Source organism: Leptopilina boulardi, unplaced genomic scaffold (assembly GCF_019393585.1).
Source record: "Leptopilina boulardi isolate dan_hultmark-lab unplaced genomic scaffold, ZJU_Lbou_2.1 LbouV2_231, whole genome shotgun sequence".
In the NCBI taxonomy this organism is placed as follows: domain Eukaryota; kingdom Metazoa; phylum Arthropoda; class Insecta; order Hymenoptera; family Figitidae; genus Leptopilina; species Leptopilina boulardi.
The window spans coordinates 264,064-288,411 of NW_026137787.1; the positions used below are offsets into that span (position 1 = coordinate 264,064).

At 26.3% G+C, this 24,348-nt stretch overlaps 1 protein-coding gene across 1 annotated transcript in view; it reads right to left on the minus strand.

Moving 5' to 3' along the window:
• LOC127280271 (probable G-protein coupled receptor Mth-like 1) overlaps window positions 1-24,348 on the minus strand; it is a 286,104-nt gene that overhangs the window by 116,353 nt on the left and 145,403 nt on the right. Inside the window, exon 4 of the mRNA XM_051303168.1 lies at window positions 6,783-6,861. Within this exon, the coding sequence (XP_051159125.1) occupies window positions 6,783-6,861 (79 nt within the window). The remainder of the gene's footprint in view (window positions 1-6,782; window positions 6,862-24,348) is intronic.

Below are 24,348 nucleotides of genomic sequence, written 5' to 3' on the forward strand. Positions count from 1 at the left end.
TCACGTATAAAAATTGATATTAGTGAAAATCTTATTTTATTTTATTATTATTATTAGAAATAATTATTTAGACTTATTATCATTTTTCTAATTGACAGAATTTCTTTTTAAACGAATTGATTATTATGTTATGTTTATTTGGTCATTTGCAATTTCGGACAAGTGAAAATTCGGCGTTTTAAAAATTTCGAAAAAAATAATAATTTGTGCAAATAAAAATTCGAACAAATAAAGATATTTGGTTCATTGGAATTTTTTATATTTAAAAATCCGAATCACTTTAAATTCCGTTCAATGTGAATTTTGACAAATTAATATTTGGTTAGATTAGAATCTTTTCAATAAATAGTTGGGTAAAGGGAAATTTTTTAAATGATTCTGTTAACTAATGATTCTAACTTATATGCAAATTTCATGTGCCCTATCTAATCGTGGAATTTTTGGAAAATGATTTTCAATAATATATCAAGACATGTGGGATAATATTTTCCGAGCAGAAAAAAATCGATCAATTTTGCATTAGGATATCCCTTATCTGTTCCTTTGCGACATTTAAGTTTTCAGGTCAACGAACCGCTAGAAAAGATATTTTGTTATGAGATTTATGCCAACAAAAAATGCGCTTGTTGAGGCATGAGAATTGAACGGTACACTAGGCAAATTTATATACATATAAATATATATAACACCTCTAAATCTTGAATTTTCGAGGTTATGTTTGTACTTCAGCTCTGAGTTTTGACATAATTTTAAGGTTATGTTTACTAATTTTAATTTCTTGATATAAGAGTTTGAAATCTTATCTTAAATTTTGAGGTTATGTTCGATCTCTTGACCAAGAAATTGGTCTAATTTCTAGGTTACGTTTGCCGCTTTTCATCTCAAACCCATAGATTTATTATACTAGTTTTTCCTTGAACATTGAGGTTCAATTACGAATTTTGAGGTTATGTTTAAACCTAAGACCAGCGGTCATTTGATTTATAACCTGTCAATGTTCAAGGTCAAAATACTAACAAATCTGAAAACATAACCTCAAAATTAGATGATAAATAAGGGCCAATAGGCAAAATACAGCCTTAAACTCGACTAACATAACCTTAAAATTAGGTCAATTTCTAGATCAAGATGCCGTTGAGTTTTCGAGGTTAAAATAGGTTAACATAACCTTGAAATTAGATCATTTTCTAGTTCAAAAATCAGTTAATTTATAGGTGAAAATGAGAGCCAAAATACTAACAAACCTAAAAACATAGATTCTTGAAACAGCGACGAGATCTTTTCGTAATGTAGGCAGAAATATATATTGAAAAGAAATTCATCTTCATTGAAAAGGGGAGGGGGCTGCAATCGAATAAAAAAAGAAGGGTGGGAGAATTAAAGCCTCGTAACGACGAACCTTGATCTTCGATCTATAATCACCTTCTGCGAAGTAATTCTTCTTTTTTCACACAATCAACAGAATTTATAATCTCTAAACCCGATAATGTCTAACGATCTCTCTCTATGGTAATTGCATTTTTTTTTTTTTTTTTTTTGGAGTCTTTTACTACATCAGACATTGATGCAAATTTCAAGGATAAATTATTAATTTCTTTATTTTTTCCACTCTCTATATTTTTCTCAAAATCTCGTTCAAATTTCTTTGCTAGAAATAGGATGAATTACAAATTTCAGTTATGTGCCTCTCTGTGATGAAATATATTGGAGAGAGAGAGAGAGAGAAATTTCAAGAGATGAGCTACTGCATTTCTGAAACTACGTTAGGAATTTACACTGATTCACGCCAAGTAGCATATATATATAGTGTATCGGAATTCCAATAATAAGATGAATAGATGATGAATATAACTGTTTTACTAATGGATAAATGCATTTGAACAAGATAAATAGAGAAAATTGACCGCAGCGAATTTAAATGGCATGAAATTTTCTATAATGAGACTACCGTATAATAAACGCTAATTACCGTAAAATGGGGTAAAGTCGGCGTTTGGGGGTAAAGTCGGTCGGCGCTTTGAATCATTTTAAAGTTTAACTATTACTTTTTTCCAGAAGAAATCCGAGTTTTATTAAAAATGTAGTTAGAATTAATGTAAATTAATAAATGAAATACAATATTTAAGTGTTTAAAGCGCCGGCCGACTTTACCCCATTTTACGGTACATTTCAAAGAAGTGTTGATTTTACGTTATACAGATGATTTCTGTCTTAAAAAATTAAAAATAGAAAAAGAAAAAGAAAAAAAAATTTCAAGTTAATATCTATATCATAAACAAAATTTTGCTATTGTCAATTTAGTATGAAAAGTTAATTAATTAAGGTTTAATATATCCCATGCAGAAATTATGGTCTGGGCCTTTCAAGGCCCTTCCCAGTACGCCTGGATTCTGGATTTGCTCTACTTAGGGATGAACTTGCCAGGGCCATGAGAGTTTTCCTGGGAATTACCCTATATTTTGCGACAAAAATAACAATCAATGAAAAATGTACTACAGGCTTATAGTAATCAGTTGTAATAAGTAATTGATTGAATCAGTAAGCAACAAAAATGTAAATCAAATGTAGAATGTAGAGGTCAAATCTAGGTTTAAAGTATAAATACAATCTAGGTTCGATGTAGTTCAAAGAAGGTTTAAAATAGGTCAAATGTAGTTTTATGTACATTTATAGTAGATTTAAATAAGGTTCAATGTAGATTTAAATAAGGTTTAATGTAGGAAATATAGATGTAACAATAGACTTAAAGTTGGTCCAAATTAAGTTGAATGCTTTATCAAATTAGGTTTAATGTAGGTTTAAAGTAGCTTTAATATAGGCTCAAAGTAGATTCATGATAGTTTAAATTCACAGAAAAAACTTGGATTCATTTTTGTTGCAACTCATTTTCTTTTGGGTATCGAAATGACTATGGGACAAACTTTATGTTATTCAAAATGATACTGGCTGGAATTTCATATTTCTAAGTTGGCATCATAAGCAGAGTAATTTTGTATTTCAATTAATTTTTCTAATATTTCAACAACACCAGAAAGATTATTTTGACCAGTACGAATATTTAGAAGTTTTTAAATAAAAATTATTTATTATTATTTACGTAGATAATAATTAATTTCATAAGTTTTTAAATTTACCGCTATTATTTAAGTTGGTAGTACCGTTCCTATTGTCAAAACACATGTTCTCATTTTTCTAACCTAAAAACATATTTCCTTTATTATTTTATTACGCGATTACAACCAATTTTTAATCAAATATATTAAGTCTAGCGTGTTATTTACTTCTTTGTAATTATTATATTTCATGTATTTGTGCAAAATTATTCTTTATTTCACAATATTTTTCCATTTTTCTTCTTCTCAAAATGAAACTTACCTGTTTCATTTTGATACTTTTACCTTAGAACTCGAAATGAGACAACCAGTTTCATTTTTGATGCGTATCAAATCGAGTATAAATTTTGTACTCAATTTGAGATCAGGTTTTTTCTGTGTTGAATGTATAGACATATCCAAATCTTTGCAAAAGTAAAATAAATTATTAACGCATTAATTGAACGGTAAAACAATTTCACAGTTAAAAGGAAAGTATCAAATTAATCCAAAGTTTTATATCAATTTTGGTATCAATTTGATACTTTTAAATCAACTGTAATTACTTTTAGACATTCCAAATAGTTTACACCTAGTTCTTTATATCCTTTTTCGGTTTTTGTATTTCAGATAAGACTTGAGCTGAAGCAAGGTTCTCCATTAAATATTTGATGTTAATTATTCGAATACAGTATAGTATTTAGGTATTCTATATCAATGCATTAATTCTTGCGACGAAGGAAATTGATAACAGTTTATTATATTATTTTAGAAGTTATAGGTGAAAAAGTAGACATAAAATTTGAAATGTAGTCCCATCATCAGGTGTTGGGAAACCATTAACAGGAATTACGTATAGGTTAATGACTTTAGAAGCCCAGTAGCACATTCTCAGAACTGTAAACGAGATTCACATTAATTAATTGCCGGTTATTAAAACATATCCCGCTTATCATTCTAAACGTCCCCTTAAGGATAGAGAGATGGCGCTAGGAATTAATTTTAGGTATATATATATATATATATATATATATATATATATAAATTTGCAGAAAAAGGATAATGTTATTACTCGTCCTCTCAATAAATCTCAAATTAGCATTCTTCATATTGAAAGATTCACGAACCGGTTCAAATCAAGATTGAAACATTCTTAATTGGCATCATCTCAATATATAGTCTGCTATTAAAGTATAACAACAACAACTTCCTGATCACGAATAATTTTTCAGCAGACAAAACATTGCTCTTCGCTAAAAAGAAAATATTGAAAAAAATTTTGCTAATAACATTTAAAGACGGATCAAGAAAAAATACATTACTTTATTTTTCATTATATAATCAATGTTTCATCAAAGGGATATATAAGTTTATATACTTTAAGAGTTACTTTTTTGCGATAATATTTTTCCTTTTAATCTTCGGAATAGCTTCGAGAGAGTAGTTTTCAAGTATCAGTTGGTAACTCAACTTCTTGTTCTGATCCTTGGACTTTAAACACAGGTATATATATATAGGAACTTGGTAATTGGGGCAAGTTTTTGATGGGGATGGTAATTAAATTGAAGTTTTTAAAAGACTCGTGCCAGCGCGCACGTCTGTTGAAACGAAAGGCGAGGCAATTTTGTACAAAGAAGATAGAGAACCCTACTGATTCTGACAGATACTTTCTGACCATCTCTGATCTATTATACCGAATACTTATTCGTCTTAAAGGATAATTTTACCCTGCCCTTATAGTAACAGCAGCACGAACATCGTGCGTTCACGAGAAGATTCTTTCCAATTAGACAATGTCTTGGCTGTATATATGCACTAAATAAAAAAAAAGAGGATAATGTGAAATTCTTCGCTAAGGGCCTCATTTATCTCCTTTTATTTCAGTCAATTGATAGAGAAAAAACTCAATCTGTATCACGTAACACATATTATGTACACCCCAAGAAAAATGATTCTTTGAATTAAAGAAATTTGTGCATTGTTATAGGATAAAAAAAAATTTCTCTGATTTAACAGGGTTGCCAAGGGTCAGAAAAATCAGTGAAAAGTCAGGGAATTTTATGAAAAGTACTGGAAAAATATCAAATTTCTAAAAATGCTACTAAAATATTATAATTTTTGTAAATTTTCAATTCAAACTTTTGCTTCTTAAAATTCTTCTTCTTCTTCGTGTCTTACAAAGACACGAACAATTCACAAACTTCTTGTGCGATTCCAGGTGAGATTTTGACTTTTTCGGAGTAGGTTAACCGATTGCAATGAAACTTTGGAATTTTGTTATATATAGTAAGACTAATCTTTAACGTAAATTTAAGCTTAAAATATTTGTTAGTTTACGAGATTTGCAATAATAACAAAAAAATTTAAACTGATATATCTTCCGTTCTAATAATCGGATTGAGGTCTACTTTTTTTTAAAATGTCAAGAAAAATAAGAGGAATAAATCTCTTTCAGAACAATTTTTTATAATTTTACAACTAAAAAAATTATTAAATAATAATTGAATAAATTTCACGCGACAATCTAAAATTCAATCACTTAAACGCTAAAATGATCTTACCAGTGTTTTCTTTAATGTTCCAAAGGAATCCAATTGTAAATGCATGTTTAACTTATTCAATTTTAATAATTTACGAGTATAAACAATTGCGATTTCTGCTATAGTTGAGGTGCAGACGACATTGCGCACGCAGCATTCTCCTGTAACCAGCTGACGTGATTCGTGGACTAAATTGGCTACGTGAGAATGCTGCGTGCGCAATGTCGTCTGCACGTCAACTATAGCAGAAATCGCAATTGTATTTATACTCGTAAATTATTAAAATTAAATAAGTTAAACTTGCATTTACAATTGGATTTCTTTGGAACATTAAAGAAAACACTGGTAAGATTATTTTAGCGTTTAAGTGATTGAATTTTAGATTGTCGCGTGAAATTTATTCAATTATTATTTAATAATTTTTTTAGTTGTAAAATTATAAAAAATTGTTCTGAAAGAGATTTATTCCTCTTATTTTTCTTGACATTTTAAAAAAAAGTAGACCTCAATCCGATTATTAGAACGGAAGATATATCAGTTTAAATTTTTTTGTTATTATTGCAAATCTCGTAAACTAACAAATATTTTAAGCTTAAATTTACGTTAAAGATTAGTCTTACTATATATAACAAAATTCCAAAGTTTCATTGCAATCGGTTAACCTACTCCGAAAAAGTCAAAATCTCACCTGGAATTGCACTCTTTATATCTTTTCTTTATTTCAAAACACTTAAAAATTTTTTCTTCTTAAAAGCAAAAAAAAAAACTTTTTAATAATTCAAAACCAGTGGGTAAAAAAAGCATGTTTGTTTTAAAAACATTTTTAGAACGTTTCATGTCTGACAAATAATATTCTAAAACATTTTAAGAACATAGATGTTCAAATAATGTTCTAGAACATTATTTGGCAGACATGAAACGTTCTTAAAACGTTTTCAAAACAAACACGGTTTTTTGCCCACTGGGGACAAATTTCATCTTTGATTCAAAAAGTAAATTTAAAAAAAAAAAAACGATTTCTTTGTTTTAAAGAAATCGTTATTCTATAGGTGTAAATGAAACAAACAAAAATGTTCTCACATATAATTAATGACGCTTTTAGTTGTTCATTAATTTGATTTTACATTATAAAAAAAAGCAAAAAACTTACCTAAATGTCCACCAGATGTTGAAGCACATGGTGTTCAGCCAGAAGAAAGCAGCGAGGAATGAAAAGTGAGCCATGATCGCTGTAACATTGAAATAAAAAATTGTCTCGTTATTTAAGAGCTAACATATTTTTGCTTCATCAGAAACAAGAAATTGTCATATATATATATATATATATGTTGAAATTTTGTTTTTACAGGAAAAAAACAAGAATATATGGCTTTTGAAAAGTGAAAAGGAGGGGAAATACGACACAAGGAGATCATGAATTTCGAAAAGTCAAATATTGTATACGCCTTTAGAAATTCAACATCTATTATAAAGCAGTCTTTCGTATAGTGGTTATAACCACGGGGGAGACATTAATTTCTAAGCATGTAATCTGCCAAGGAACGAAAGAATAAACGAGATTTTTTTTTCACTGTTTGTCTGTCTCTATCTTTTTTTGAAATTCATTCGTCTTCGCGGAAAATCATCTCAATAAACGAGAAAGCACGTACGAGAAAACTATATTTACAATTATTTATACTGCACGACTTGCTTAGAATCATAAATTTACATGGAAACATTAACCTCATTATCCAAATTATATAATACTTATATAGGAAAAAGAGGGAAAAAGTGGATCACTTTTTTTTCAAAAAAACAAATTTTTAACACTTTTTTTGCATTTTTAGAAAATTTTATACAATTTTCAAGAGAATGCATACGTTTTATTAGGATTTTATAATCTGATTTAAAAATCTTTTTCTTCCAAATGTTTACGATTCATATTATTTTACAATTTAAAATTTTAAAATAAATAAAAAAAATTTTAAATTAAAAATACGTAAAATTTATTTTAAAATTTAAAATAATTTAATTTAAAATATATTTTTTATTAGAAAACAATGTAATTAAAAAAAAACATAACATTAATAGTGAAAATGTTTTTATATTGCTTTATTAACGTTTTCTTATTATTAAGCATTTTATATAAGCGCGCTTTTTTCAACCTATAAGAGAGTTGACAAAGCGCAAGCGCAGTAGCGTTTAGGTAGGGTCATTGGTAACTTTGCTCCTGTTTATAAATTTTTTTATATTCAGAGTTATTAAATAATAATTTTTTATTACTGTTCGACAAAATTTTTTTCAAGGATTCAATTTTTTACACGTGCCTCTTTATTGCTTTAAAATTTTTAACATTTGAGTCGCCGGAAAGTAAAACCACACATAAAAATCTGACTCCCATTGAATTAACATGGCCGTCAGAATTTTATGTGTGGTTTTACTTTCCGGCGACTCATTTATTAAATTTTATTAAAAATGTTAGATTTTTGGAATATAAAAAATTGTTATAGTAAAATTGAGGTGTAATATTAATTTATTAAATTACATGTAAGTTTATATTTAAGCATAAATAAGAGATAAATATAAACTTAAATGCAATTTAATAAATTAATATATTACACCCCAAATTTACTATAAAAATGTTTCATAACCAAAAAACAAACTAACATTTTTAATAAAATTTAATAAATGTTAAAAATTTTAAAGCAATAAAGAGGTACTTGTAAAAAATTGAAATCCTTGAAAAAAAAGTTTGTTAAACAATAATAAAAAATTATCATTTAACAATTTTGAATATAAAAAAAAATTAATATTTAGTTTGATAAACGGGACGCATGAAAAAGTTCAATTTTTTTTTAGAATTATGATTTGATAGAATCGTATTTAGTAGAATATTATTTTTGCTGAATATTAAATTGTTAAAATATATTAATTTTAAAGAATTTTCATTAAATCGATTATTATCAAAATGTTGCAGAAATTTTATTTAGACGAAAATTAATTTGTCAGAAATTAAATTTAATCGAATCTTTATTTGTGCGAAACATATATATTGTCTCGTAGAATATTAATTGTTTTTAAGTTATTAATTAATTTAAAATATTAATTATTTTATTTAGATAATTACTTGCAAGTTTTTTCAACGATTAAATTTACAAATACAATTGTAAAGCATGCAATTGATTTTTTAGGTTAAGAATCATGTCAAAATCTTATTGACACTAAATATAAAATATTCAGCGGAACATCCGAAATGTGACACTTTGCAGGGAATGGTAGCTTTTTTCTATACATTACAACTACCACACCCCCTGCTCTAGTGAAAATTTAGTGACTTTATTGTTAATATTAAAAGTTACTATAAAGTTACTAAATTTTTACTAGAGCAGGGTGCGGTAGTTGACAAGAAGCTTGTTTGAGTAAAAGCCTATTAATATGCGAATTTTCAAAGAAGTTTTTTTTTGGTTAAAGAGATTTAAAAACACCGAAGAAAGTGTTGAAAGAGATTTGGTGTGACCTAAATTTCTTTTGAAATCTGTTAATCCAATAAAGTGAAACTTTAAAAGCTGAGAAATTCCACAGCACATTGTAGAATATGTTGATAAAGGTATAAAGAGAGGGGTTCTCTCTCTCTCTGGATACTGGCTAGGCTCCAAAGCATGTCGACCGACAGATATATATGAATGCTTTAAGCCATTATGCAATTCGTTTTACTTTCCGTGCATATGTATATATAAACTAGTTTCCCTTTCTCTTCGCTCTCGTTTTCTTCTCTCGTTGACGAATCTATTTTTCTTTCGTATCTCTTTTATATTATTCTCTACTCAATATATAAGAATTAAATATATATATACTAAATTCAAAAATTTCCATTCATAGTTTTTTTCTTTCTTGATTTATTTTTTTAAGAATTGTCTTGACCTTCAGAGGGTAATTCTGACTTAAATGTACCATATCGGTAAAACCAATGACATAACCTTTTCTCTTACGAGCAATAACTTCTTTACTTATTGCCATCACGTTTCTGACTTATTGAAAATCAAAAAAATCTTACACGATTTTTATCCCGCGAGAGTTCTAAACTGGAATTCTTTTTTATTCTTTTCTCTCCTTTTTTCTCCTTTTTTTAAAATCATAGTTATTTTCCGTTTATCTTCATTTCTTTCTATATCTTCAAGTGACGTTTCATTTTGAATTGAGAAAATTTCTTTTTCTTCTTTTTTTAATTTCAATTTTTTTTCATTCAAAGGCAATAAATAAATTTATTTATAAAGAAAAACAATCTTTCAAAATGTAAATACAAATAAATAAATTAAATAAATACGAGAAAAAAAATATTAATTAAAAAATGTTTGTAGAATAAAATATCTAAAAATTAACACACTCTCTCTCAATAAAGTACATCTGATTTATGATTATATCTTTTGATGTTAAAACAAGCTATATAAACCTACACATTTTTTTTTTTTCATTTACAAGAATAAATTCACGCTATTTTATATATATATATATATATAGATAGCATTTCCAAAACTTGAGTCATCGTTTAATGAAATATTTATTAAAATTTACCAATCTCAGGAAACTATGAGAATTGTATATTATATGCGTATATACTTTTATAGAAGTGCGTTATTCGAAATATGATCAACTGAAATGTTAAGAGTTAGAGAATATATAAACATACATTTGAAAATTTTAATCAAGTTGCTTTTAAAAAATAAAAAAAAAAATTCTTATATATTGCAAGTCATTTACATATAAAGATCCAAGAATGCTAATGAGTTTTGATACAATAATAAAAGAGAGAGAAAGAGAGAGAGAGAGGTTCTTTGGTGAATATTTTAAAATTTTAGTCGTGTAATTTATATTTGACTTACGTTAAATCTACAATTCTCTTTTCCTTTTTCTAAATTTTTCTTTAAGTTTATTTTATTTTTTGAATTTTAATTATTTTTATTATTTTATTTCCTTTCTTTTTATTTATTTTCATTTTATATTTTTCTATTTTATTTTCATTTTATTTTTTTCATTTTTATTTTATTTTTTAACTCAATGATGATAATTTTTGCAGACTCTGACTTAAGATGCATATATGCCTAATGCTTTAAGACTATCGTATCTGTTTATCACCGATTCTCGCATGTGCAATTTACCGTTTACTGTGGCCACAAGTTTTTATCTCGAGACAGAGAGTATGTTGCACGTACAGGTTTTGCAGGTGCAAGCACCTCTATATACCATAAGCAATTCATGACTAATAGCAATATAATAAACGTAAAATCATTCAACCATCAATAAATTATAAAAAAAAGTTACGTAACACTAAAATTGTTTTGATATATTTTAGAGTTTGCAGCTTATAAATTTGGAATTCGACAATTCTGATTCAAGGTTCTACCTAAAAAATTTGTTTTAACAGTAAATTTTTATCAAAAAAAAAAAATACTTAAAACCCATTAGAAAAAAAATATAGGTTATGTTCGAGAGTGTTATATTCTTATATTGGTAGCACTGCAGGACATTCTGATATTCTGGTTTCCATTGTCCCCACTAGCCATTTGTCATAATTCTCGTCAACTATCGCACCCTGCTCTAGTAAAAATTTCGTAACTTTATTGTTAAAATCAAAAGTTACTATAAAGTTACTAAATTTTCACTAGAACAGGGTGCGGTAGTTGATGAGAATTTTGACAAATGGCGAGTGGGGACAATAGAAACCAACCTATTACAAGGTTAGCAGTTGTATATTTATATTAATTTACACACTTCCTAACCTAAAAATTCTGCCATTTAATTTCATGCACTGTAAATCAGCAGTAAAAAGTAAATTCTTTTTATTTTATTAATATCATGCCTCAAAATAAATCAAATCAATTTTTACAATTTTTTTCAAAATATATCAATTTAAATCGTTAAAAGTGACATTTACAATTGTGTTTTTGACATTTTTATAAGAGCACTAAAATACATTCTAAGTACAGTATATATGTCTCGAAATCTTTTCAAAAATAAAAAAAAAAATTCCCTACATTCAGAATTGGGAAATTTCGAAAGATGTATGTATGTGGCTTTACGTGTGTGTGTGTTATTTCAAGTATGCGGATTCTATTTTCGAAATTTTGTATATATATGTTTGTGTGTGCTCTTTGATTTTCGCCTGTCCCATTTTCATATACATATATGTATATATAAAAGTCTAGTCTAGAAATGAGCCCAAAATGTTTTGGCATGAACTTCGTTATATAGTTTGCGCAGGTTTGTTCACATGCAACATAAAGCGAATCGGTGAATCTCCAATGAACCATTGGTTTGTGGCGCGCGTTACAAATGCGATTCAGACCAGCGGGCAAATATAAACGGACTATCTGACTTTGTCGCTCGCGGGGACAAAATCTAACATGTAAATCCCACTTTGTGACACATTCAGTTCCGCTCTTTCCTAACGTTTCTCACTTATTTATTATATCTTATGGTATCATCAACATTTATTTTATTTTTTTATTTTTATATGTACGAGAATCTCGAATTAGGTTTAAAGCATTGAGAATATTGAAAAATACAACATAGAAGGGCATACTACAATTAGAAAAAAGAATTCTTAATTTAAATATAGCAAATCAAGTATAACGTCCGAAATATGACATATCTTCATATTTTTGATACCTGCCCCACCCTGCTTTTCTCCATTCTAGCTTGGTTTTCATTGTCCCCATTCGCCATTTGTCATAATTCTCGTCAACTACCGCACCCTGATCTATTGAAAATTTAGTAACTTTATAGAAACTTTTAATTTTAATAATAAAATTACAAAATTTTTACTAGAGCAGGGTGCGGTAGTTGACGAAAATTGTGACAAATGGCGAGTGGGGACAATGGAAACCAACCTCTAGTTGTGCCCCGTAATGTATGGAAAAAAGCTACCATTCACTTGCAAAGTGTCACAATTCGGATGTTCCGCTGAATATTTTATATTTAGTGTCAATAAGATTTTGACATGATTCTTAACCTAAAAAATCAGTTGCATGTTTTACAATTGTTTTTGTAAATTAAATTATGAATAAATAATGTAATATATAATGATTCTTTAATTATTGAAAAAATTTAAAAGTTAATATCTAAATAAAATAATTAATATCTTAAATTAATTAATAACTTAAAAACAATTAATATTCTACGAGAGACAATATATGTTTCGCACAAATAAAGATTCGATTAAATTTAATTTCTAGCAAATTAATTTTCGTCTAAATAAAAGTTCTGCAACATTTTGATAATAATCGATTTAATGAAAATTCTTTAAAATTAATATATTTTAACAATTTAATATTCAGCAAAAATAATATTCTACTAAATAAGATTCTATTAAATCATAATTCTAAAAAAATGGTTGTAGAACTTTTTCATGCGTCCCGTTTTTCAAACTAACTATTAATTTTTTTTATATTCAGAATTGTTAAATGATAATTTTTTATTATTGTTCAACAAACTTTTTTTCAAGGATTTCAATTTTTTACAAGTGCCTCTTTATTGCTTTAAAATTTGTATCATTTATTAAATTTTATTAAAAATGTTAGTTTGTTTTTGGTTATGAAACATTTTTATAGTAAATTTGGGGTGTAATATTAATTTATTAAAATGTATTTAAGTTTATATTTATCTCTTATTTGTGCTTAAATATAAACTTAAATGTAATTTAATAAATTAATATTACACTCCAATTTTACTATAACAATTTTTTATATTCCAAAAAACTAACATTTTTAATAAAATTTAATAAATGTTAAAAATTTTAAAACAATAAAGAGGCACGTGTAAAAAATTAAAACCTTAAAAAAATATCGGTTTGTCGAACAATAAAAAGTTTTTTTTTAACAATTCTGAATATAAAAAAAATTAATATGTAGTTTGATAAACGGGACGCATGAAAAAGTTCTAAAACAAATTTTTTTAGAATTATGATTATCTAGAATCTTATTTTGTAGAATATTATTTTTACAGAATATGAAATTGTTAAATTATTAATTTTGCAGAATTTTCATTAAATCGATTATCAAATGTTGCAGAAATTAAAAAAAAAAAATTTAACTTATTTAAATTTAAATTAGTTTCTATTGTATTTAAGAGCCAAAAGTTTTGAACGTTCAAATGAACAAAATATTTTTTTCAATCTATAAATTATTAGAAATTATAATGTCAATGTAAAATAAAACAGTAAATTAAACAAATCTTAAAATAATAACTTCTTTTTAGATATTTAAAACAATATTTTGTAATAAAATTCGTACTTAAAGAAGTTACAAAAAAATTTTTGTTCTTTTGAACGTTCAAAACTTTTGGATCTTATGTATTTCTTCTTTTTGCTTGTAAATAAAAAAAAATCATTAAGAAGTTTATAGGGATTCTTTGCGTATACGAAACGTAGTAATTTTGCGTAGTTTAGGTAGATATAATGCATATATATATATATAACAGGGACGTTAGACGCGAGTTCTGTACTAACAGTAAAAAAATTACAACTCCGGAAAAGAGTGCAATAAAATGAGTCATCTACTATGGGTTGTGAACGCTCTGTTGCATAAAAAAAATCATTTCGCCACCCTTGTTTGAATTTTCTTTCCTTGCAAACTGGGAGAGAGAAAGCCTTATTTCGCAGTCTAATATCAGTCCAATACGTTCAGCGTCACTAATTCCCCTTTACGACTCAACAAGCTTCTTCGGTTTCATTTCTAACTATACATATATATATATATATATATATATATATACCGTTTATGGGCGGGTACGGAAAACTTTTGTAATTTATTAACATACACACATATACATATATAAGTACGACAACACTGGGTGCATCAATGAATTACAAATACCATTTTACTAAGAGAGAGAGAGAGAGAGAGAGAAATGAGGAAAGGGCAATGATTGGATCGATGAAAACAGTCAAATCGTTGGGTCAAACGCGCCACAGACAATCTAATTCCAAACCAACTCCCCCGGAATGCAAATGGAAACCCCATAACTAGCCCTTGACACTCACCCTTGCATGGATATCGAGGGTTCTCTCTTTTTCTCGCTTATACGAACAAGAAGACTCTTACCGTGTGTTGCGCCTTGCTCTTAAATTAACCCCCATGGATTTTGAGAGCCAATCCTCGATGAGTAAAAAGGGTCTTTCTCGCGCGAAACTTTCATATCGGGAAATAGAAAATTGCCACCCTCCCCCTCCTCTATTTTCTACCAAAAAGACCCTCTTTTTGCCAAGGGTGTATTTGAATGTGACGGCCTGTGAAACCATCGTTTGCTTCGAGAGTTATAATTGCAATGAGTCGTAATTAGTTTTTGGGAAATTTAATTATTTCCAGGGGAATGGAATGTGAGAGCGATAAATGTTTCGTGTGTACAGGACATATCGCTCACGTTTGTGCAGTATACATATATACATATATACTGCAGAAAGAGTAATTGATGCCACTCTACTATGTATATATATATATATAGGAAACTCGCGTGGAACACTTTAATCGTCACCGCGTGCATTTTCATCACGCGTAAAAAAATATATATCGCCTCATTAGGTGACACCTTATTGCCATCACCTGTTTAACAAAATTATATATGGTATATATATATATATATATATATATATATATATATATGTATATTATTCTGAAAATATTAATTCGAAAACATTTTTTTTTTAATTTATTGTGCTTTTGTTTTTCAAAAAATGATTTTCTCCTTTTGATATTTCTATAATTAACTGAAAAAAATATTTATTTGATTTCAAATAATCAGTTATTTGACTATTATTAAATAAATGGAGAACATACACCGAAAAAAAAATATTCTTGTATTCAGAGGAAAATTCCTCTTACAAAATCCTCTTGAATTTTATTCTTAAAACAAGAGTATTATTCTTTAAATGAGAATATTTTCCTCTAATTTCAAGAGGATCGAAACAAAAGGACTATTCTAGAGCATTCCTCTTATATACAGAATAATCTTTTTAGAATTAAAATAATACTCTTGGAATTTAGAATAATCTTCTATGTTTAAGAATATTCCTCTAAATTCTAAGAGGATTTCCCATAGAAAGTCGCTCATGCGCAAAGATGATTGCGTCATATCATTTACGTCGCGTCATAAATCGCATATCATGCGTGAAAAAGTTTTAATTTCTGTGTGAAAAAATGGGGAATAAACCAAAATGGATAATAATCTTTTAAATATGTATCTTGATAGAGTTGCAACTTACACAATACGTGCCTATTTTTGAAGGTAAAAGAAATTTTTAAAAGTAATTTTTAAGAAAATTTAAATAATTTTGAGGTTATGCTATTTAAAAATTTATTTTATTACGATTTTTATTTATTTTAATTTTATTTCAAAATTTATTTGAAATAAATTTTCAAATTTAATGAATTATATGTTTTGCGTATAAAAATATTATTAAAAAAAGATTTAGTTGATTTATTCAAAAAAATTAAAATCAATTTCAATTTATTTATACTCAAATAGATGTAAATCATGGAATAACAAATTTTATTCCTTTTAATTTTATAGATTATATCTATGACATACAAATTAGATGATTGCATTTTAATTATTTCAGAGTTCTTTTTAAGATGATTTTTTCCTCTTAAAATAAAAGTTATTAAATAAAAGTAATTAAAAGTTAATAAATAAAAGTAAGAATAATTTTACATAGAGGAGAATTCTTTTAAACCTAGAGGACACCTTTTTGCAGCATATACTAGAGGAAAATATGCATTGAAATAAGAGCAATCCTCTTGAAACAAGAGGATTTTTTTTCGGTGTATCTAATTGGCTAGTACTAACCAATGGGAAAGTATTAAATGATTATTTGATTCGATTAAATATGGTATTTTTTCAAATTCAGAACTTATTACTCTAAATAATTATAAAATTTATTTAATTTAAATAAAAATTATTTGGTTCAAATAAATATTAATTTTATATAATAGTCAAGTAACCGATTATATGATTCAAATAAAATTACGTACTTTCAGAAAATTATAAAGCGAAAATAAAAATTTGTTATTTAAATAGAAAAAAAGTGAAAATAAAATTTTACTTACATTTTATTTTTAATTTCGACTCTTTTTTTTTAAATTTTTTCTTTTTTAATAAAATTTCTCTTTATTTCATCTTTAACTTAAAAAAAAATTCATTTTGAAGACTTTACAGGTTCTCGAGATATTGTCCTTTATGTATCATCATCTCAATGAAAATTAGTATTCAGAATTGTTATTTTTACCATTTTTTGTTTTCCAACCTTTTTACGAATTAGAATTTTTTCTGTAATGAATATTTGTATTTTCAATTTCTTTATTGAATAAAGTAAAAGTTCAATGAAATTATTATTCTTTTAGTGAATGGAAATATAATTTTTATTATTTTATTGTAAAGTATGAAAATACAAAAATCATGCAATAACTGCGAAAAAAACATGTCTTTATCAGTATTTTTAATGGTATACAAAATACAACTAGAATGTAAAGAAAAAAATAATATTTTTGAAAAGCAATAACCTATCTGTACACCTAAATGCAAACCAAATTCAGAAAAAATTTCCACATTACACGTTGTTGACAGGTTAAACAAATAAACAATAGCTATTCATAACCATAAAATTTTTTTTTACAAACAAATAAAAATAACGATAGAAAATATTGCGGTTGCCGAATAATTGATGGAGTCCGTTCATATATTTAACGGACAATATCTCAAGAATCAGTAAAGTCTCCAAGATGATATTTTTTTAAAATTAAAGATGAAATGAAGAGGAACTTTATTAAAAAAGGTCGAAATTGAAAAAAAATTTGAGGAAAATTTTATTTTCACTTTTTTTCTATTTAAATAATAAATTTTTATTTTTTTATCAAAATGAACGTCGCTAGCTTTTGTTATAAATATATGTATTATAAATATTCCAGAATATCCGTTTATTGAAAGGTTTGATAATTTATTAAGGAACCACGAGTGATAGATAATAATTCACACCATTATTTCGCGTAAGTGCAGTTTATTATTAGAGTTTCGCTTTGTTTCTTGGCGGAAAGTATCGAGAGAGAGAGAGAGAGTCACGTGTCAAATACGGAAGTCGAAAACGGAATTCATCGACAATGTCATTTCCCATGAAACCGTGTCCCAGCGTACTTTGAATACAAAACCAAATATATATATATATATATATAGAGAGGGGGGGGGTGTCCTTCATGGAAGGGACTCGCGAGAGCAGTTCATTTTCGCTTCGAATGCGTAGTCGCAACGCGCTTCATAAACCCCATGGGACAACTGTCCTTTCCACGATCCCGAGGGACTCACGATTACGCAATTTCCGCTTTGGTTTGATTCGATTTTCAAAATCGTTCGATTTCCTTGGCGTATGTTCAATATTTCGATTTCATATATACGCAACCCGTTTAAATAAATATATATACACTAGAAAATACACCAAAAAGGTTCGGCCCCAGACATTTCTAATCTACTAGACAAAGACTGCGCGCGCAAAGCGCGCGCCTTTTTCGTTGTTGTTTAGTACTTAGTCAAAAAGAAAGCGAGTTATTAAATTTTTCTAAAAATATATAAAGTTGTTGCATAATTAATTTAAATTTTTGTTAATATCAGCAAAATACTTTGTAACTGCACTTTTATTACACTAAGTACACATAATTGTCAGTCTAACCATTTCTTGACAATCATAGAAAATTTAAAAAAGAGCCCGTGGAGAAGTTTCCCTAAGTTTCCTTATCGAAAACTAAAATTTGGTAAGTTTCTGATATGGAAAAATGCAGAATTCTGGTAAGGTCCTGATGTTTTTGGTGACGCTTGTTTTTCTCAAAAATTAGTTTTAATGGTTAATAGTGAGAAGAATAACAAGAACCCTACGATTGCCCTTTGAGAACTTTCAATTTAACTTTTATTTAACTTTCAATTTTTGATTAATTATAATTTCAGGTTATATTACTATATTATTCTTTATAAAAAATATAATTAAACTGTAAAAAGAAAATTTGTAGTTTATATAATTCATTAGAAAATATAATGAATTTAAATTATTAAGAATGTGAAAATAATTGTAAATATGAGGCAAAATTCCTGAAATGTCCAAACAAAAAATTAAAAGTTCTCGAATTTAATCCATACTTTTCTAAAATATTATTGAATTTAATAAAATATTTTTTGAATTACAACGTTTTTAACGTTTGACTTTTGAAAAAAAAAATTTTTTCAATGTACAATATTTATAAGTAGAATGCATAAAAGTTAACATATATATAATGATTTTTAAAGCTTTTTTGACGGGCTACACGCTGTTAATAAAAATTTTTTTTTTTAAATAACATTTGACCTTGAAATTCAAGGTCAAAATGTTAATTTACGTTTATCTCAAAATCCGATTTTTTAAAATTATTTTTAACTATCTCAATGGAAAGCTTGACTAATTTCCTACAAAACATGTAATTTTCTGAGTGGGATCTTTTAAAGTTTTTGAGATATTAATTAATTAATTAATTAATGTTTATAACAAATGAAATATTTTACAAACGAATACAGTTACCGTAATTCTGAAGTTAGAAATTGAAACTTAACGTAATTCCGCATCCAACGAGCCCTGTATGAAGTATTTTGGATAAGTAGATTGTTAATAAACAATTAGTTAACATTGCAATTGTTTATTACCAGTCTACTTATCCAAAATACTTCATATAGGGCTCGTTGGATGCGGAATTACGTTAAGTTTCAATTGGTTAATTTAGATTTACGATAACTTTATTTGTTTGTAAGATATTTCATTTTTTATTGTTATTTAACTAAAATTGAACAAAAATACTTCATATGGGGCTTTTGGATGCTTGTTGTTAGTAAAAAATAAAATATTTTACAAACAAATAAAGTTATGGTAATTCTGAACTTACCAATTGAAAGTTAAGGTAATTCCGCATCCAACGAGCCCTATATGAAGTATTTTGGATAAGTAGATTGTTAATAAACAATTGCAATGTTAACTAATTGTTTATTAACAATCTACTTATCCAAAATACTTCATACAGGGCTCGTTGGATGCGGAGTTACGTTAAGTTTTAATTGCTAACTTCAGAATTACGGTAACTTTATTCGTTTGTAAAATATTTTATTTGTTATAAACATTAATTAATTAATTAATTAATATCTCAAAAACTTTAAAAGATCCCACTCTGAAAATTACATGTTTTGTAGGAAATTAGTCAAGCTTTCCATTGAGATAGTTAAAAAAAATTTTTAAAAATCCGATTTTGAGATAAACGTACATTAACATTTTGACCTTGAATTTAAAGGTCAAATGTTATTTAAAACAAAAAATTTTATTAACAGCGTGTAGCCCGTCAAAAAAGCTTTAAAAATCATTATATATATGTTAACTTTTATGCATTCTACTTATAAATATTGTACATTGAAAAAAAAAATTTTTTTTTCAAAAGTCAAAAATTAAAAACGTTGTAATTCAAAAACTATTTTATTAAATTCAATAATAATTGATTTTTAGACTTTCACCAACAATAAAAACATTTAAGAAAAGTATGGATTAAATTCGAGAACTTTTAATTTTTTGTTTGGACATTTCAGGAATTTTGCCTCATATGTAGCAATCAATTCGAAGATATTAAAAAATAAAAATGTCTTATTTAATGGTAAAATCTCCTTGAACTTTGAGAAATTATTTTGTATGATGTTTTTGTAATACAAAAATTATTTTATTAAACCTTAATATATTACCATATATTAACTATTTAAAATATTTTAATCCCAAAAATACAATTTTTTTAAAAAATTATTAATATACTCTGGCACATTATAACAAAACCTTTTACTATTTTTGAGTTGTCAAAATCTGCGCAGAATATATTTATATGTGAAATCACAAAAAAAACAGAAGATGCTTTCGCGACAAAAATTGATTTTAATTAATCATATTATTCTATTTGCTGCTTTTTTTTAAGGCCTACCCTTATAATGTTATTCTTGTTCCTTAATAAATATATATGACAGTCATAATTTTATAAATAAAAAAGAGTATATATCAAAAAAACATTGAGGTGAGATTTTAAATATTTTCTTGACAAAAACAATAAAATATTTTGTTTATAATTTTCTCTTTTACAAATTATTGATCGAAAAATTAAGTAAAATAGTTTTTATGCAAGAATATGTAAACATTTAAATAGAAAAATATTTGTTCTTCTAAATCGTTGATTAGAAATCGTTGTGAACCTCACTAAAGTAATTTATTAATTATTAGACTAACTATTTGATTTCAGCACATGCACAAAATAACAATATTCCTGGTAGCACAATATAAAAATCTTAATTGTAAGTTTCGTGTTAAAATGATACTGGTCCAAATTTTCTACTATTTATAATAAATAATATAACCTTAAATTATCATTCAATAAAAATGATAGTAAGTTGAAAGTAATCGAAAGACGGTCGTAGGGTTCTTACTATTGGGTACTATGAATCATTTTTATAACGTTTATTTTACTTGTAAGTATATAATTAAAACTTGAAATAATTGAAAAAATACATTTTCATTATTAATAAAAATTAATTAATCATTATTCTTAGTAGAACTTATTTAAAAACAATTATAAGATTATGATGCTGTACAAATTTTCTAATATATTTGTGCATCAGTAGAACCTTATTCGGACTGAATGTATTATATATACATAACATGCTTGCATGAAGAAAGAAACTAACGCATACAATGCTTTTATTCATATGTGAGTGTATATTCGTATATACGGGCTAAACGTGTCTGATAATCGTGCTTGTAAGACGGAGAAAGACGAAGATGACGAATAACACTTCGACCAATGGGATACAGGTTACTGTGACAAAACTTCGAGAGTTTATCGATTAGAGATTTATTATATAGGATTCTTGATTCATGACCCGAGTCGCCCCGACGTCGCGCGTTGTATACAATTTATTTACCCTCTCAAATCTGTAAATCAACGAAATAGAGAATTTTTGCCTGTATCTTTAATATATATTTAAAAATATATGTATTATACAATTGTTTAAAAAAAATAATTTATAAAATTTTTTTTAAACAATAACCGTCAACCGGGGTAATTATGGAACATCTGGGGTAAATATGCAATGCGTAATTCTTTTTTTATGTAAAATTTTCGTAGTAAATTATTTTAATTTGGTTGTTATTTTAAATAATAGTTTAATATTTTGTCTACAATGTAAATTACACTGAAAAAAAAATTTATTTGATTCAAATACCGGTGTATTTGGTTATTATCAAATAAATATTTATTTGAATCAAATATTTCTTATTTGAATCAAATATATAGTATTTAAATAAAATATGTCAGTATTTGAAGCAAATACAATTTATTTGATTCAAATAAATATTTATTTGATAATAACCAAATACACCGGTATTTGAATCAAATAAATTTTTTTTTTTCAGTGTAGGGTCAGTTGGGGTAAATGGGGATAAAATCGCTATTTTTCACAAATTACGTAAGTTTCTTCCTTTAAATAGTAATATTTATGCGGGTTTATATTTTTTTAACTTGTTATTTACGTTCCTAGGATTAATTTTATGCAGCAGAAAAAAATTTAGATAAGCTTTAAACGCATGAAACTGACTGTCCTCATTTACCCCAAAATTTAGAAAATTTCATAAAATTTTGAGGTAAATGGGGACAGCATATAGTTTCTACGAAAGTTTTAAGAAAAAAGTTTCCCTTAAGTACATATATTACTGTATTAAGGGATGAAAAAAACTTGAAAAAAATTTGTAGTAGATATATAATAGTTGAACCAATTAAATTTGTTTTATTTTTTTTTTTCATTTCAGTGTTTTGTCTCGCATTTGAAAAAAAACAGACTTAAAAATCATACCAAATTTTTTTCTTATTCCTTATGACTCCCATAACAGAAATTCACTTGAATTTTTGATTTTTGTTAATTTGGTTAATAATGACAAAAATCAAAAATTCAAGTGAATTTCTATTACGGGAGTCATAAGGAATAAGAAAAAAATTTGGTATGATATTTAAGTCTGTTTTCTTTGAAATGCTCGACAAAATACTGAAACAGTTTGACTTTGATTTTCAAGTTTTTATGCATTGAGCGATAACTTTTTTCATCTTGCTGCTAATTGTCAAGATAAAAGCTTGGCAATACTCAAAATCTCTTGCAGGTGATCTGAGGTTAAAATATTGACGTTGAACTTAATTTTAAAACTGTAAATTAAGCTACAAAACCTATTGTCCCCATTTACCCCAACTGACCCTATATGTTTTTTTTTATTTTTATTGTCACTGGCAAGGAGAAAAAAAAATGGTCAAACTTAAAAAAAAAGTGAAAAGATTATTTCAATGTGCTTGCTCGGACGAACAGTAAAGAAAATAAAATGCCTTTTCAGAAATGCAAAACTTTGTTTCTTTGTTTCAACTTGTCAGTACAATGACGAGAAGTTGATCATTGAATTTGAATATTTTTAAAAATAATTTTTATCATAAACTGATTAATTTTCCATTATTTTTTTAAAATTAATTTAAAATCTTTCTTTATGACATTTTTTATTGTCTATTTATTTTTATGATTCAAAACTTTTAATATACATATTTGTAACAAATAAAATATCTTTCATAAAAATTTGTTTTTCTTTCAATAATATAAATTTGCTTTAATTAAACAAGTATATTAAAAAATAGCAAGGTTGATTAAACAAAAAATCTGAAATAAAAAAAAATTTCAATAAATTTAATTATTTTTAAATCAAATAAGAAATCTGGAATGTTTGTTTAGAATTTATTTTATTTTCTTAATAATATTTTCTGTAAACGAACATTAAAAAAAATTCGTGATATAAATATTTGTTAAGTTACTAAAAAGTCAAAGCAAATCATGAATGTAATAAAATTAAGAGCATTTGAACCTTCTTGACGTCACAAATCATGGCGCATGACACGCAAACTTCTCAGGTATGTGAAAAGCACAATTTTGAATATTTTTTAAAAAAACCTTTTGGAAAATGTTCAGAATAACATAGACTCTGTCTGTTATGTGCGAAAAATTCAAAATTTTGCGTTTAAAACGTTTTTTAAACAATGCCTACATATAAGCAATTCGTGTATTTTTCCTTACTTGTGACAACCAACTTAAACATTGTTTAAAAAACGTTTTATACGCAAAATTTTGAATTTTCCGCACATAACAGACAGAGTCTATGTTATTCTGAACATTTTCCAAAAGGTTTTTTTAAAAAATATTCAAAATTGTGTTTTTCACATACCTGAGAAGTTTGCGTGTCATGCGCCATGATTTGTGACGTCACGAAGGTTCAAATGCTCTTAATAGTATATGAGTGTATAATAGTATCATTGCATTTGTATTATTTGTCTGCAATAATAATTACCAAAGCGCAGAATAAATAATTTTTTACAAAAAAAAAAATACAGTGAGTCATTTTTATTTTTTATTTCAAACAAATATATTAAAAGTTTTGAATCATAAAAATAAAGAAGACAATAAAAAATGTTAGTAAAATAATTTAAAAAAATATTTTTATATTTTGAAATAAAAATTAGAAATTACTTTTTTTCTCAAATAAATTTTAAAATTAAACCCTCATAATATAATAAAATAACAATATTGCCTTTAAGAATTTTAAACTAAAAATAGAAATATTGATTATTATTATT